The sequence below is a fragment of the Carcharhinus amblyrhynchos genome, chromosome 7 (genome assembly GCF_965287045.1).
Source record: "Carcharhinus amblyrhynchos chromosome 7, sCarAmb.v2.hapA, whole genome shotgun sequence".
In the NCBI taxonomy this organism is placed as follows: Eukaryota; Metazoa; Chordata; class Chondrichthyes; order Carcharhiniformes; family Carcharhinidae; genus Carcharhinus; species Carcharhinus amblyrhynchos.
The window spans coordinates 61917218-61931626 of NC_137330.1; the positions used below are offsets into that span (position 1 = coordinate 61917218).

General features: G+C 40.4%; 1 protein-coding gene across 21 annotated transcripts in view; it reads left to right on the forward strand.

Moving 5' to 3' along the window:
• The window catches only part of epb41l2 (erythrocyte membrane protein band 4.1 like 2), a 170782-nt gene that overhangs the window by 135126 nt on the left and 21247 nt on the right, over window positions 1-14409 (forward strand). For all 21 annotated transcript variants that reach the window (XM_080192443.1, XM_080192452.1, XM_080192457.1 and 18 more), the window contains 4 exons: window positions 8171-8323; window positions 11035-11132; window positions 12276-12448; window positions 13189-13385. In XM_080192443.1, the coding sequence (XP_080048569.1) occupies window positions 8171-8323; window positions 11035-11132; window positions 12276-12448; window positions 13189-13385 (621 nt within the window). The remainder of the gene's footprint in view (window positions 1-8170; window positions 8324-11034; window positions 11133-12275; window positions 12449-13188; window positions 13386-14409) is intronic.

Below are 14409 nucleotides of genomic sequence, written 5' to 3' on the forward strand. Positions count from 1 at the left end.
TTTTGCTCCAATCTTTTCACTTGCCATGGCGCATTTAATTTCTAATAATGCATGAAGCCGCTTCTGTTTGGAACTTGATGCTTAAATGTGGTGGGGCACAGATTGGCACATACCACCATTGAGGCCTGTCACAAATGCTGCGTTGTTTGGTTGACTGTGGATGGATTTGTCCTTGGAATAATTGGAAAGGTTTGCCATCTAGCAGTTATTTTATTCTTGCGTAGACAAGTATGAGTTGGTAACTAGAGAACTAGGAAAAGGTCTTGTTGTTATTGTTAATTATTTGGTTTGTTTGAGCCTTTTATTTCTAAGTAGTCCCACTAAGTATAACACTCTTTTAAAAGTAACGTAGTATTTTGAATGAATCTAAAATAAATGAGATCTGATGCAGAACTTTCTTCAAACAATAGGCTCCCTTTGACAGACATAGTCATGGTGCTTAGCACTGTCTTTTCATAGTTAGAAAACAAAGTGATTGGCAAAAGAACCACACGTCATGAGAAAATCTTTTTTTATACACTGGTTAAAATCCAGAATGCAGTAGTTGAGGTTGTTGGAGAGGCAGATTTAATTGTGATGTTTCAAAAGGGAATTGGATAATGTTCTAATAAGGAAATAAATTACAGCACTACAGTGAAAGTGCAGGGAAATAAATCTAGCTGAATAGCTCATTTAAAAAAAAACTGGCATGAATATTGTGGTGATACAGTTATAAGATGTAGTGTTAGGTTTTTGGTAAGGTTTTAAAGTCTAATGATATGTGAATTGTTAAGGATGTGAGGGTTTTATTGTTTGTAATATCACTTCAAGGTAAAATGTAATAAAGTCATGTGATTTGTTATGCGTTCTGCCTGGCAATAGACCAAGTTGCTTGGTTACCATTAGAACAGAGGGTTGAACAAAGTGCAAAGTGCTCTCATCTGAAAACAAAGGCAGGAGTAGCTAGGGTTGACTGTGGGCAGACTTTGCCCCAGACTGTAGACAAAAAGTGAGACTGTAGACAGAACATGCCCCATAAGACTGTGTCCTCAGCTCCTTACTATACTCCTTTTACATCTGATTATGTGGCCAAATTCCCTTTCAACTCGATTTTCAAGTTTGCTGACAATACCACCATAGTGGGTTGGATCTCAAACAATGACGAAACAGAGTACAGGAATGAGATACAAAAACTAGTGTAACAGCAATAATCTCTCCCTCAATGCCAACTAAACGAAGGAGGTAGTCATCAACTTCAGGAAGCGCAGTGGAGAACACGTCTCTTGTCTATATCAATGGGGAAGAAGTAGAAATGTTCAAGAGCTTCAAATTTTTAGGTGTCCAGATCACCAACAACCTATCTTGGATCCCCCCATGCCAATGCTGTAGTTAAGAAAGCCCACCAATACCTCTGCTTAGAAGACTATGGAAAATTAGCATGTCAGTTGTGACTCAACTTTTACAGATGCACCCTAGAAAGCTGGTTGTATCACAGCTTGGTATGGCTCCTGCTTTGCCCAAGACTGCAAGAAACTAGAAAAGGTTGTGAATGTAGTCCAATCCATCATGCAAACCAGCCTTCTATGTGTTGACTATCTGAAAAAGCAGCCAGCATAATTGGGGACCTCGTGCACCCCGGACAATATTTCCTTCCACCTCCTTCTGTCAAGGATAAAAGTACAAAAGTCTGAGGTCACATACCAACCGACTCAAGAGCAGTTTCTTCCTTGCTATCAGACTTTTGAGTGGACCTACCTCACACTAGGTTGATCTTTCTCTTGCCCTAGCTATGACTGTAACGCTACTGTAACGCTCTCTTGTTCCTTCTCTATGAATGATATGCTTTGTTTGTATAGCATGCAAGAAACAGTACTTTTCACTATATACTAATACATGTGACAATAATTAATCAAATCACGAAAGAGAAGTCTTACAAGATAAGAGCTAATATGGTCGGCAGAGAAGAGATCAGGGAACCTTCCTGTATACTACCAGGCAGAATGGGGGAGTTATATTAACTCCCCCATTCTCTAGTCAAAGTGATGCAAACCATGGAAATCTAAAGAATCTGGAAGCTATATCATGCTGGACTTGGGGAAGGTGGGGGGAGAATCGCTGGACTGGTTCCTATTGCTGGTGTTCAATTAGGGACTTGTCTGGAAACCTTGAAGTGTCTTTTAATGGTATCTCAATATTATGACTCAGCAAAATAGGGAGAAATGGAAATATTGCAAGCTGGGAGTGATGTTGAACTAGTTCTTATAACTGGTATTCTGGTGAGAGCAGAACGTAAAGTGTAACTCTGCTGTAGGGATTTAGAACATAAGAACATAAGAAATAGGAACAGGAGTAGGCCATCCAGCCCTTCGAGCCTGCCCCGCCATTCAATAAGATCATGGCTGATCTGTCGCTGCTCAGTTCCACTTTCCCACCCTCTCCCCATAACCCTTAATCCCCTCTCCTATCAAAAACCCATCAACCCGCGTCTTAAAAATATTTAGCGAGGCAGCCTCCACCACTTCAACGGGCAGAGAATTCCAGAGATTCACCACCCTTTGAGTGAAGAAGTTCCTCCTCAACTCCGTTCTAAACCGCCCCCCTTTTATCTTGAGGCTGTGCCCCCTAGTCCTATTGTCTTTTTTGAGCGGGAAGAGTCTTTCCACCTCTATCCTATCCATCCCATTCATCATCTTATACGTCTCAATGAGATCTCCTCTCATTCTTCTAAACTCCAACGAGTACAAGCCCAGTTTATTCAGCCTCTCCTCATAGCTCAACCCCCTCAACTCCGGTATCAGCCTAGTAAACCTCCTCTGCACTCCCTCCAAGGCCAAAATATCTTTGCGCAGGTGCGGCGCCCAAAAATGCACACAGTACTCCAGTTGCGGCCTCACCAATGCCCTATACAGCTGCAGCAAGACCTCCCTACTTTTATATTCAATCCCCTTCGCTATGAAGGCCAGCATCCCATTCGCCTTCCTGACCACCTGCTGCACCTGCAAGCTGGGTTTTTGCGACTCATGCACAAGGACCCCGAGGTCCCTCTGCACCGTTGCCTGCTGCAGTTTTTCGCCTCGTAAGTAATAGTCTTTCTTACCATTTTTCCTACCAAAGTGGACCACCTCGCACTTGCCAACATTAAATTCCATTTGCCATTTCCTGGCCCATTCGCCCAGCCTATCTAGATCTTTCTGCAGACTCTCCACACCCTCCGCACAATTTGCCGTTCCCCCAATCTTGGTGTCATCAGCAAATTTCGACACTCTACACTTGGTTCCCTCCTCCAGATCATCTATATAAATGGTAAAAAGCTGAGGCCCCAGCACCGACCCCTGGGGCACTCCACTAGTCACCATCCGCCAATCCGAATAGCACCCGTTGACCCCCACTCTCTGCCTCCTATTTGACAACCAATCCTCTATCCACGCTAACACCCTACCCCCAACTCCATGTCCCTCGACCTTCTGCAATAACCTCTTGTGAGGCACTTTGTCAAACGCTTTCTGAAAATCTAGAAAGACCACATCCACCGGCTCTCCTCTATCCACCGCCCTAGACACATCCTCATAGAACTCCAGTAAATTTGTCAGACACGACTTCCCTTTAATGAAACCGTGCTGTGTCTGCTCTATCAAGCAATTCCCTTCAAGATGCCTCGCAATTTCCTCCTTAATGACAGATTCTAACATTTTACCTACCACAGACGTTAAACTAACCGGCCTATAATTCCCGGCCTTTTGCCTGGCACCCTTCTTAAACAACGGCGTAACATTAGCCGTTTTCCAATCATCCGGCACTTCCCCGGAATCCAGCGACGTTTGGAAAATAACCACCAAGGCATCCACTATCACCTCCGCCATTTCTTTCAGAACCCTCGGATGCATTCCATCCGGTCCTGGGGACTTGTCCACAATCAGCCCCTCCAGTCTGTCGAGCACCGCCTTTCTAGTAACAGTAATGTCATTAAGACCCTCCAGTCCTACCACCTTTCTATCGCTAACACCCGGCAAATTATTCACGTCCTCCTCCGTGAAGACAGAAACAAAAAAGTTATTCAATACCTTAGCCATATCCCCATCCCCTACCACTAGGTCCCCTTTCTCATCCTCTAAAGGACCAACATTCACCCTAGCCAGCCTCTTCCTTTTTATATGTTTATAAAAACTCTTGCTATCCTTTTTTATATTAAACGCTAGCCCAGCTTCATAGTTTCTCCTACCCTTCCTTATCAACTTCTTTGTCAATCTTTGTTGACATTTAAACCTCTCCCAATCCTCTTCTCGCCCACTACTCTTAGCTACTCTAAATTCCTCCGCTTTTAGTTTAACACTTTCCTTCACCTCCTTTGTTATCCACGGCTTATTACCTCTCCTCCTACTATCCTTTTTGACCATCGGAATAAATTTCCGTTGAGCACCAAGAAAGATCTCCTTAAAGATCCTCCACTGCTCCTTAACAGACCCTCCCTCCAACGCGCTCTCCCAGTCCACATTCGCCAATTCTTCTCTCATCCTACCGTATTTCCCTCTATTCAAACAAAGGACGCGTGTCCGGGAACCCACTTTCTCCTCCTCCATCTGCACCAGAAACTCCACCATGCAATGATCACTCTCCCCAAGAGGATCCTTCACCACAAGGTCCCTAATTCTACCCGCCTCATTACATAGCACCAGATCCAAGATAGCTCGCTCCCTCGTCGGCTCCAACACACACTGTTCGAGGAAACTATCCCGGCAGCATTCCAAGAACTCTTCCTCGAGCCCCCCACGTCCAACATGGGTCGACCAATCAATATGCAGATTGAAATCCCCCATAACTACGGCCGTCCCATTCCTGCACGCCGCACTTATTTGCGCGTTAACAGCCCGCCCCATCTCCAGATCATTATTCGGGGGCCTATAGACGACACCCACCAGCGTCTTCCTCCCTTTGCTGTTCCTAATCTCCACCCACAACGATTCCACCCTCTGCTCCTTGGCTCCAATATAATCCCTTGCTACCACCGTGATGCTATCCTTAATCAGCAGAGCTACGCCCCCCCCTTTTCCCTCCTGTCTATCCTTCCTAAACACTTGATAGCCCTGTACATTCAGCTCCCAGTCCCTGTCACCCTGCAGCCACGTCTCTGTAATGGCCACCAGATCGTATCCATTTGTGTCGATCTGCGCCATCAGATTTAGCTGTGTTAAAAGTTCAAAGGAGGGTATTTTTCCTATAATTTATGATATTAGTTGCTTACAAGATCATGTTTAGTCAATGCTAATTTCAGTTAGTTTTTTTACAGTAAAAGCCTTAAAATTTAAAATTTTGTCATGCAGTTTCTTGATGTTGGAATCACAGATTCATATCTATGTCTTAAATTTATGAAGATCATAAAATGTAGAAGTTAAAAATATTTACTTTATTGGAAGGTGAGTGTTTAAACTTTGAAACTAAATATTACTGCACCTACAAATCTTCCATTTGTTACCTCTAATTTTTTTTGGTACTCTTGGTGTAACATCTTGGAAGTAATTTTTATGAAATACTATTATGAAGCAGGACCTCACTCTCCAGGAATATTGGGAATTCATGCATGTAACCATCAAGATTTTACATCCAATAATTTTAGGGATAGAAAATCCATTTGTGTCTGAATTCCTGATGCATACTTCTAGTTGGCAAGACTGCGCTGTGAAAATGATTTTGGAACATTATTGTTCCTGTTTAGTGGCTTTGTTTCATCCTGACTCGGTTTTTTTTGGAGCACATTTTGCAGATTTTTCTGTGTCACGAATATGTGATTATAATGTAACAGGTAAGGACAACTGTTTTCGAGGCATATTCATGCTTTCAAACCTTTACATTGAGTTTAAAAACCTTTATCAAAATGGAAGTAAAGGGAGGCAACATTATTTTCTGGTTTTTATTCAAACTTCACCAAACTCCTACCTCAGGAACTGACTATGAAGAATCATGTAAAACAATGCAAAGGCACATCCAGGGATGTCCATTGAATCCTCTAAAATGTTTATTTCTGAGGGAACAGGAGACAGGAAGGGACTTCAAAGGATCACAGCATGATTAACTTATTTACTTGGTGAAATAGTGACTTCTTGAAAATTAACATGGTGGCTATTTTTATGTTTTTTGAATTGTATGAAGGAGGCAGTGTGCAGAACCCCAGGAAGAACAATGAGAAACATCAACAGAGAAGGCTTTTGGTAAAAGGAAGAAAAAGATGAAGCCATTAAGAAATCAACTGATGTACTGCTGATAGAGTGCAGGCAATTTGCAAGTGTTGTAGTTGCAGAATTAGTGAGGAATAGAAAGCTCCTTTCTCTCAAACCTGCTAAATCCACCTGAAAAAGGCAAAAAGCACCAACTGGTTGACTGCAGAAGCCATTGCTCTACTAAGCCAAATCTCAAATTTCAACACCTTCACTTCAGCAATGTGGTTGACTCTCAACTGCCCTTGGGCAACTAGGGATGGGCATTAAATGCTGCTCAGCTAACGACATGCATGTCCCATGAATGAATAAAAAAAAAAGAAAGAACTCAAGCAGGGTCCCACAATGTCTCTGAGATTGATTTGAAACCTCATTTTTAAGTACCTTTCCTTTATCTGCATTTTGATCTTTCTGTTGCTATTTTAGTTAATAACTTTATCACTTTTACTTAAGTAACTTCCAGCAGTAGTTTATGTAATAAACTAACCTATGTGATGGGTTTTTATCAAATTGAATTGCTCATAAATTAAAAAGATGCTACATATTGCACACATTCTTCGCACTCAGACTACTTTAAGGCAACTTTAAGGTGACATCTGCGATAGTTTATATTAAATATAACTAACCTTAGTTCAAATTAATAACATCATATAAACTTTGATGGATAGTTTCTGAAAGCTAGAAAGTGAAGTGTTTCTTTGCATACCAAATTATAAGGACAGTTTTTTGAGTGTTAAAAAGAATGATATGTAACAAGTTAGATCATTCACTGTCTACCAACAATTCCAGTGACATAAATAGCTCTAAAATGGCAATACATAGAAGCATATAAAACCACAACTAGTTTTTGATAGAGATGCTGCTGTTTACACCAGTCATATTATGATTAGAACAAATCGAATAGAAAAAATGTATTTGACAAGTAGTGTTTTTCAAAGATGTAACTAGTAGAGTAGATAAAAGCAAAACTGGTGGATGTAGTACATATGGATTTTCAAAAACTTTTGATAAGATGTTATGTAGAAGGCTAATATGCAGAATTGGTGCTCAGGAAGTTGGAGGTGAAATATTTGCATGCACAGAGGACTGGTTAATGGATAGAAAACGGGTTAAGGATAAATGGTGCACTTTCAGTTTGGCAAGCTGTGACTTGTGGAGTGGTAGAAGGGTCAGTGCTGCACAGTGGTGCCTGAGTGCTCTGAAGCCAGCCTCTCCAGAAAGCTTAGGCTCCCCCATCCCACACACGTACCAGTGCAAATCTCCCAAACAGGTTGTGAACCACAAACCACATCTGTTTTCAGACTTTTATGACACTTAGGCTAGAATCTTACCACCATTTCACATTAACAGGACTTTCTCATTCTGCCACAGTGAATGGAGATTTGGCTGGCCGCCAAATTCTGACTTCACTGCAACGGGAGTGTGGCGTGAATGGCAGATAAAATCGCACCCTATAGAATTTTGGGGGGAAAAATTCTACCCATGGTCTTTTCCTGTTCTTATTTCTTATGTTCATACTACATAATTTGCTGCCACCAGTTTTAACAGAGCATTGCGTAAACTTAATAAATAGTGGCCTTTCTAACATGCTTTGTAAAAACTATACAAACTTATCAACAGTGCTGTCGGGCAATTCACAATTGATCTCATCACATTTGTAAATAATGTTCTTAAAGTTCACTTTAAAATACAGCTGTTACAGATTTTTTTTTTTCACTGCTCCTTGAGGGGTTTTCAGATCAGCAATTTGATCAGTGATACATTTCTGTGGATCATATATTCCTCCATTTATCCAGTAATTAACTTCAATTTAAAAGAACATGTTAATTAAATTATTCTCTATTCTGGAGATTTTTTTTATTGCTAATTAGTAATAGTTATCTGCCAATTTATTTTGAGAATTTGCTTTTAGTGTGTTCAAGACTTCGCCATGCCAAGTTGATATTTTAACAAACATTATTTTTCTGTTGCATTTTAAATAGGATTCAGAAGGAGTCGATATTATGTTGGGCATATGTGCGAATGGACTGCTCATCTATAAGGATCGTCTCCGAATTAACCGCTTTGCTTGGCCAAAAATTCTAAAAATTTCTTACAAACGAAGCAATTTTTATATTAAAATCCGACCTGGCGAGGTGAGAATTTATTCAAACAACAAGTTGACAAAGATAGATTTCTCATTAACTTATTTAAAACTGACGAGACGCTAATTAAAAGAAGAATGCAATGTAATTAACAATTTGAAAAAGGTTTATGTTGCATTATATTTGAGCAGAGCAACAGTATACTTTGGGGGGAAAAAAGAACTCCTAGAATTTTGGAAATAGTGCTGGCAAAGTGATTGGCAAAGCATCCACCTAATATTTGATTTTCCTAGTGCAGTGTCCTTTCTACTATGAGCAGTGCTAGATTAGAGAAAGGGCATGCAATAGTCATCTCAAATGGAAGTGGCCATGCCTGGAATTGCTGAGTAGAATTAAATGGACTGGTGTTCTGCATCCAGCAATTGCATAAAAAGCAGGATGGTAGAAGAGAAGACACAAGTTTTGCAGAGGCATTTCATGAAGTGAGGTGGGGGAAAATGTGCATGATGGTGCAGTAATATTTGTTGCAGAAGATTATCCAGAGACTGTGGAAGGTGAGGCAAGAGGACGATCCTGCTGTAGCTGAGTAGAAGTGGGGTAGGCTAAGGACAGAGGCTAAGAAATGAACTGATGAAGTCAGGGGTGTGCTTGATTACTGTGGAGGCAAGATTTGATGAGGAGAAAGGACATTTCAGGAGGTCTGGTGAAAAGTGAAAATTAGGCCTTTTAGATGTAAAGAAAATTTCAAAGTTTGGTGAATTACATCCTTTGGACCAGAGTGAGAACATGAAGCCGGACTGAAGAATTGTCAGTGCATTGATAATGAACTTGGAAAGGACCAAAGTAGAATTGAAACGGTGTTCCGTATATCATGTGAAAGCACCCAAATGTCTCAGACTCATAAATGCCCATTGCAATGCCTTCTATCTGGTGAGTGTTTGAAAACATCTTTCAACATGAGCTCAGCTAAGAAGAGGATGGTGTATGTCAACTGTTGTAACTGCTATTCAAAGATGAAATAGATCATCCACCTGCTGAAGAATAAAGATATGGCACATTCCTGTTGCAAAGGAAATAGTGGCTAGAGTATCTGAAACTGTTTCTGTTGCAGAAGGTATCAGAGGAATCATGACTATATATGGATCATGTTACAAGTGCAAGGGTTTATAAAATGGATTTGCTTTGGACTCCTTATTTTATGATGGAATGGAGAAAGTCATGTAATCGGATAGGGGTTCTGTCCAACATAAGCCTTTGTATGGGGCTTGGTTACCATGGAGACCGGTGGGGTCAGGAAGGCCAGGTTGGGTGCGATTGAACAGCATGTGCCATATTTAACATCTGAAAACAAAGGCAGGAACAGATATTCTTGTTATTAGAGTTTCTGAGATTTTGAATAGGGAAACAGAGAGATGGAGTCCACGAGAGAGACAAAGACAAAAGCAGATGCAAAATGCAGGGAAGAAAGAGTTCTATGTAAGCTGCTGGGCAGGTTGCTGATGGCAGCAAGTCCTCTGATCAAGGGAGCCAGCTGCTATGTAAGAACTCTGATAGATTCATCCTTTGGTGGCCAAGGAAAGGAAATAACTGCTGAGATATACTACTGGAAATCTTCAAGATTTCTCAGAAGACTGGAAGAAAGGATCTTTGACAGATACTGGATGTTACAATTCAGTGAAACAGGGAAAAATGAACCATTGGAAGCTGGAACTGTTTTCAGACTTACTCGAAAAGACTACAATCCAATGGAAAACATGCGAAGTGGTAGCAGAAGAAATGCACAGTGCACAGCTCTCAAACAACAATGCGGAGAAGTGTGAGGTAATTCACTTTGGTAGGAATAAAAGATGTGTTGAGTATAGGGCTAACGGGAGGACTTTGAATAGTGTGGATGAACAGAGGGATCTAGGTGTATGTGTACATAGATCCCTGAAAGTTGGTAATCAAGTAGATAGGGTTGTTAAGAAGGCATACGGTGTCTTGGCGTTTATTGGTAGGGGGATTGAATTTAGGAGTCGCAGCGTCATGTTGCAACTGTACACAACTCTGGTGCGGCCGCACTTGGAGTACTGTGTGCAGTTCTGGTCCCCACATTACAGGAAGGACGTGGAGGCTTTGGAGAGGGTGCAGAGGAGGTTTACCAGGATGTTGCCTGGTATGGAGGGGAGGTCCTATGAGGAGAGACTGAGGGATTTGGGGTTGTTTTCGCTGGAAAGAAGGCGGCTAAGAGGGGATCTTACTGAAACATATAAGATGATTAGAGGTTTAGATAGGGTGGACAGTGATAGCCTTTTTCCTCGGATGGAGAAAGCTAGCACGAGGGGGCATGGCTTTAAATTAAGGGGGGGTAGTTATAGGACGGATGTCAGGGGTAGGTTCTTTACCCAGAGGGTAGTGAGGGATTGGAATGCCCTGCCTGCTGCGGTTGTAAATGTGCCTAGTTTGGGGGCGTTTAAGAGATCCGTGGATAGGTTTATGGACGAAAAGGGATTGGTTTAGGTTAGTGGGTCATTGTTTTTTAACTGGTCGGCGCAACATCGTGGGCCGAAGGGCCTGTTCTGCGCTGTTATGTTCTATGTTCTATGTTCTAACTTGTTTATTTGATCCTTCATGCTCCACATGTGGTAGGGTGTAGATTGAGTTTTTAAAAAGTTCCTTTTACATTTAAACAGTCGTACAAAGTTTGATTTCTTGTTAGACAAACAATTTTATTTTGTTGGGAATCCCTGTTTACTAAGATGTAATTTCATTCTGCTTTCCAGACAGAACAGTTTGAAAGTACTATTGGGTTCAAGTTGCCTAATCACCGAGCAGCAAAAAGATTGTGGAAGGTTTGTGTGGAGCATCATACTTTTTTCAGGTAAACTTGTTTCACAATTGTTGAATTAGCCAAAGTTAATGAATGCAAATCTTAAATTTGACCATTTCAAATGTGTACAATCCTGATGGGGCATTTTATGCTCATAATCCAAAATGATCCTCTACCAGTGGCAATGTTCAAATTGTCCCCTTTGCTTTCGTTATCTTTTTGTCTTGCTATAATTCCCTGAGCAACCTTTATCCATAACATATAACAAATTGCCTTATAGACAGATGTATATAACAAAGAAGAATGAATGAATTGAGTACTTTTAGTGTGAAGTGCTCCCTGCAATGCACATCTGCGGTGGATAGTTTCTAAAGGAAGGACAATGAATTATTTTTCTGTTCATACTCAAAAGTGGGCAATTGTCACATTATTTAGCTGGCCAAAATGCAGTGCATTAAAAAGGTTCCACCGTGACCATCTTATCAAATTATTTTCATAGAGTACATAGAGGAGAAGGAAAGGAGAGGGTGCAGAATGCAGTGTTACACTCACAGCTAGGGTTTAGAGAAAGATCAACTAATATAAGAAGTCTGATGGCAGCAGGGAAGAAGCTGTTCTTAAGTATATTATTTCAGATTTTTGTAGCTTTTTCCCCAGTGAGAAAGGAAAAGAATATGTCCAGAATATTTGGAGCCTTTGATTATGGCAGCTGCTTTTCCAAGGCAGTGGGAAGTATAAATTGAGTCAGTGGATGGGAAGCTGATTTGCATGGTGGACTAGGGTACGTTCTCAACCCTTTGTAGTTTTTTGCAGCTTTGGTCAGAGCGGGAGCCATTCCAACCTGTGATAGATCTGCAAAGGATGCTTTCTGTGTTGCATCCGTAAAAATTGGTGAGAGTCGCAGGAGACATGCTGAATTTCCTTAGCCTCCTGAGAAAGTTGATGGGCTTTCTTAACTACAGCATGGTGTGGAGGGACCAGGATAGGTTGTTGGTGATCTGGACACCTAGAAATTTGAAGCTCTTGACCATTTCCGCTTCATTCCCATTCCAATGAAATATTTCCAGGATCTCAGAACAATATAGCTTGGTTATTTTCTAAGTTTGACCCAATACATAACATTGTGAATCATGTATAAACATTGAAAAGCATTTAATTTTGAATTTGTGAAACACTTAAAATCATTAATTGCAGATTGCTGTCTCTTGAACAAACGCCAAAAAGCAAGTTCCTGACTTTGGGGTCAAAGTTCCGATACAGTGGACGTACCCAGGCTCAAACACGGGAGGCTAGCACGCTCATAGATAGACCTGCGCCATATTTTGAGCGTACTTCGAGTAAGCGGATGTCCAGAAGTCTTGATGGAGGTAGGTGGGTGATTAATTTCAATAAGTTGTTGGCCTCCGATCCTCCCTTGGAAGAAAAATCAAGAGAAATTTCTTTTAGATAATCTCCAATGTCCCTAACATTAAAAATAGTTTTGGGTTTAAAAAAATTACCTGCTATTTTCAGTTTTTTGCCAGGACATATGTGGTTAAGTCATATATGGTTGTTACTTTGGATCAAGCTGATCTGTAGCAGACTGTCCCTCTGAAATACTACTGATGGAGCATGCAACAATACCAAGACGGACTTTTCTTTCAGATTATGAGAGTTATGAATATTTGCCCTAATTTGATTTTAATGTAGTCAGATGTCTGTGTGTGACACCTTCACTGGGAGCAATGAGTACAGGAAAATCAGGTGAGGAAGGTTGTAGTTTGATATGGGGGGAACTGTCCAACTTCCTCAGCAATTTTCCTCCATGACATATTAAGATAATGCAATACGCATTGACCTATGTCTAGAATAAAACTACCCTGATTTTGGAAACTTTCATTTCTTAGCACTGATCTTTTATTACCTTCAGAGATGGATAAGTATATATAGCAGATATATATTTGTTATGCCTTCCAAACATGTAGTACATAAAATGTTATAGTTATTTCCATTAATGAGAAACAGTATGGGGATTGAACTAATGCCATTGGTGTCATTCGCATTACATTCAAGCCAACTAAGCTGCTGGCGACAGATGTAAGCAAAAAAAGTTTATTTTCTCTGACAGCCCCAATTGATGACAGTGATGAAGTAGGCCTGCTGCGCAATTCACCTTCTGTAGATGTTTCGCAGAGTTCAACGGCAGATGTTACTGCTGCGTCAGTTGATGGTGTTAAAGTGGAAGGAACAGGTGAAAAAACAGAAGGAAAATACAAAACCACTCCTTCAAAAGTCTCACAGCTGGAAATGCCTGTGGAAACTAAGGTATTGTGCATTTTTATTTTTAAAAAAAAGTTACTGTTTTGATTAGTCAATAATTAATGCATACTCATTTTCCATCTTGCCAAGTGCACAATAGTGACCTGTGATAAATAACATGCTAATGGTGTAGAACTATTTTTTCCTCTCCATTTATCAGATGGTGTAAAGCTGGCAAGACGTGATATTTCATCAGGTGCTTCTCAGAGAAGGGGTGGAAAAATAAAATCTGCTACGTGATACATTTCGTGGGATGGATTGGTCTTCACTGTCAATCACTGTAGCTTTTACCATGGTTAAACTAACTGAATTATTTTAAATTTCCTATGAGGATGAAATTGATTATGTTGTACGAATTAATTCTTGGGACGGGAAGCTTGATGAAAAGAGATTGCATGCTGTGGAAGAAATTCAATTCAGAAATGTTCTCTGGCTTGGGGTGAAGGGGGAGAGAAGGGTTGTGAGGAGAAAATTGCAAAATTAATTATTTCTCAGTAGCAGTAAGAGCATTTGTTTTCTCTTTTTCACATTATGTTGATGAAGGGAAGTGTTCTTTCTCCCCTTAAGTTTTGTTCTATTCTTGCAACCACTTATTTCAACAAAAGAAATAACAAAATTAATGATGAAAGATATGAACAAATGAGAAAAGATCAGATGGAGTAGAAAAATACTGAAAAAACGGAGATGCTTTCAAACTTGTTAAAACTAGAAAGCAGTCTTTTTCAGATGGATTGACTTTTCCAATTCAACATGGATCTAACTTTAGGAAAAGCAAATAATCGATTGAAGTCAAAATTATTATGGATGAATGCAAGTGTTGGAAACTGTATTTTAGGAGAGATGTTCCTGTTTCAGTGTCTAGGTGTGTTCAGTTGATTGGGCGCAGCAAATATTGGAAAATTGGGCAGCCTGAGCACAAACTTATGAAGGAACCAACAAAATGTTTCTCCATTAAATTTAATGACACAAGTCAGTTTTATGCTCTCATCTGCCTAATGTTTCAATATTTACTGCATTTAGGTAATCTTGG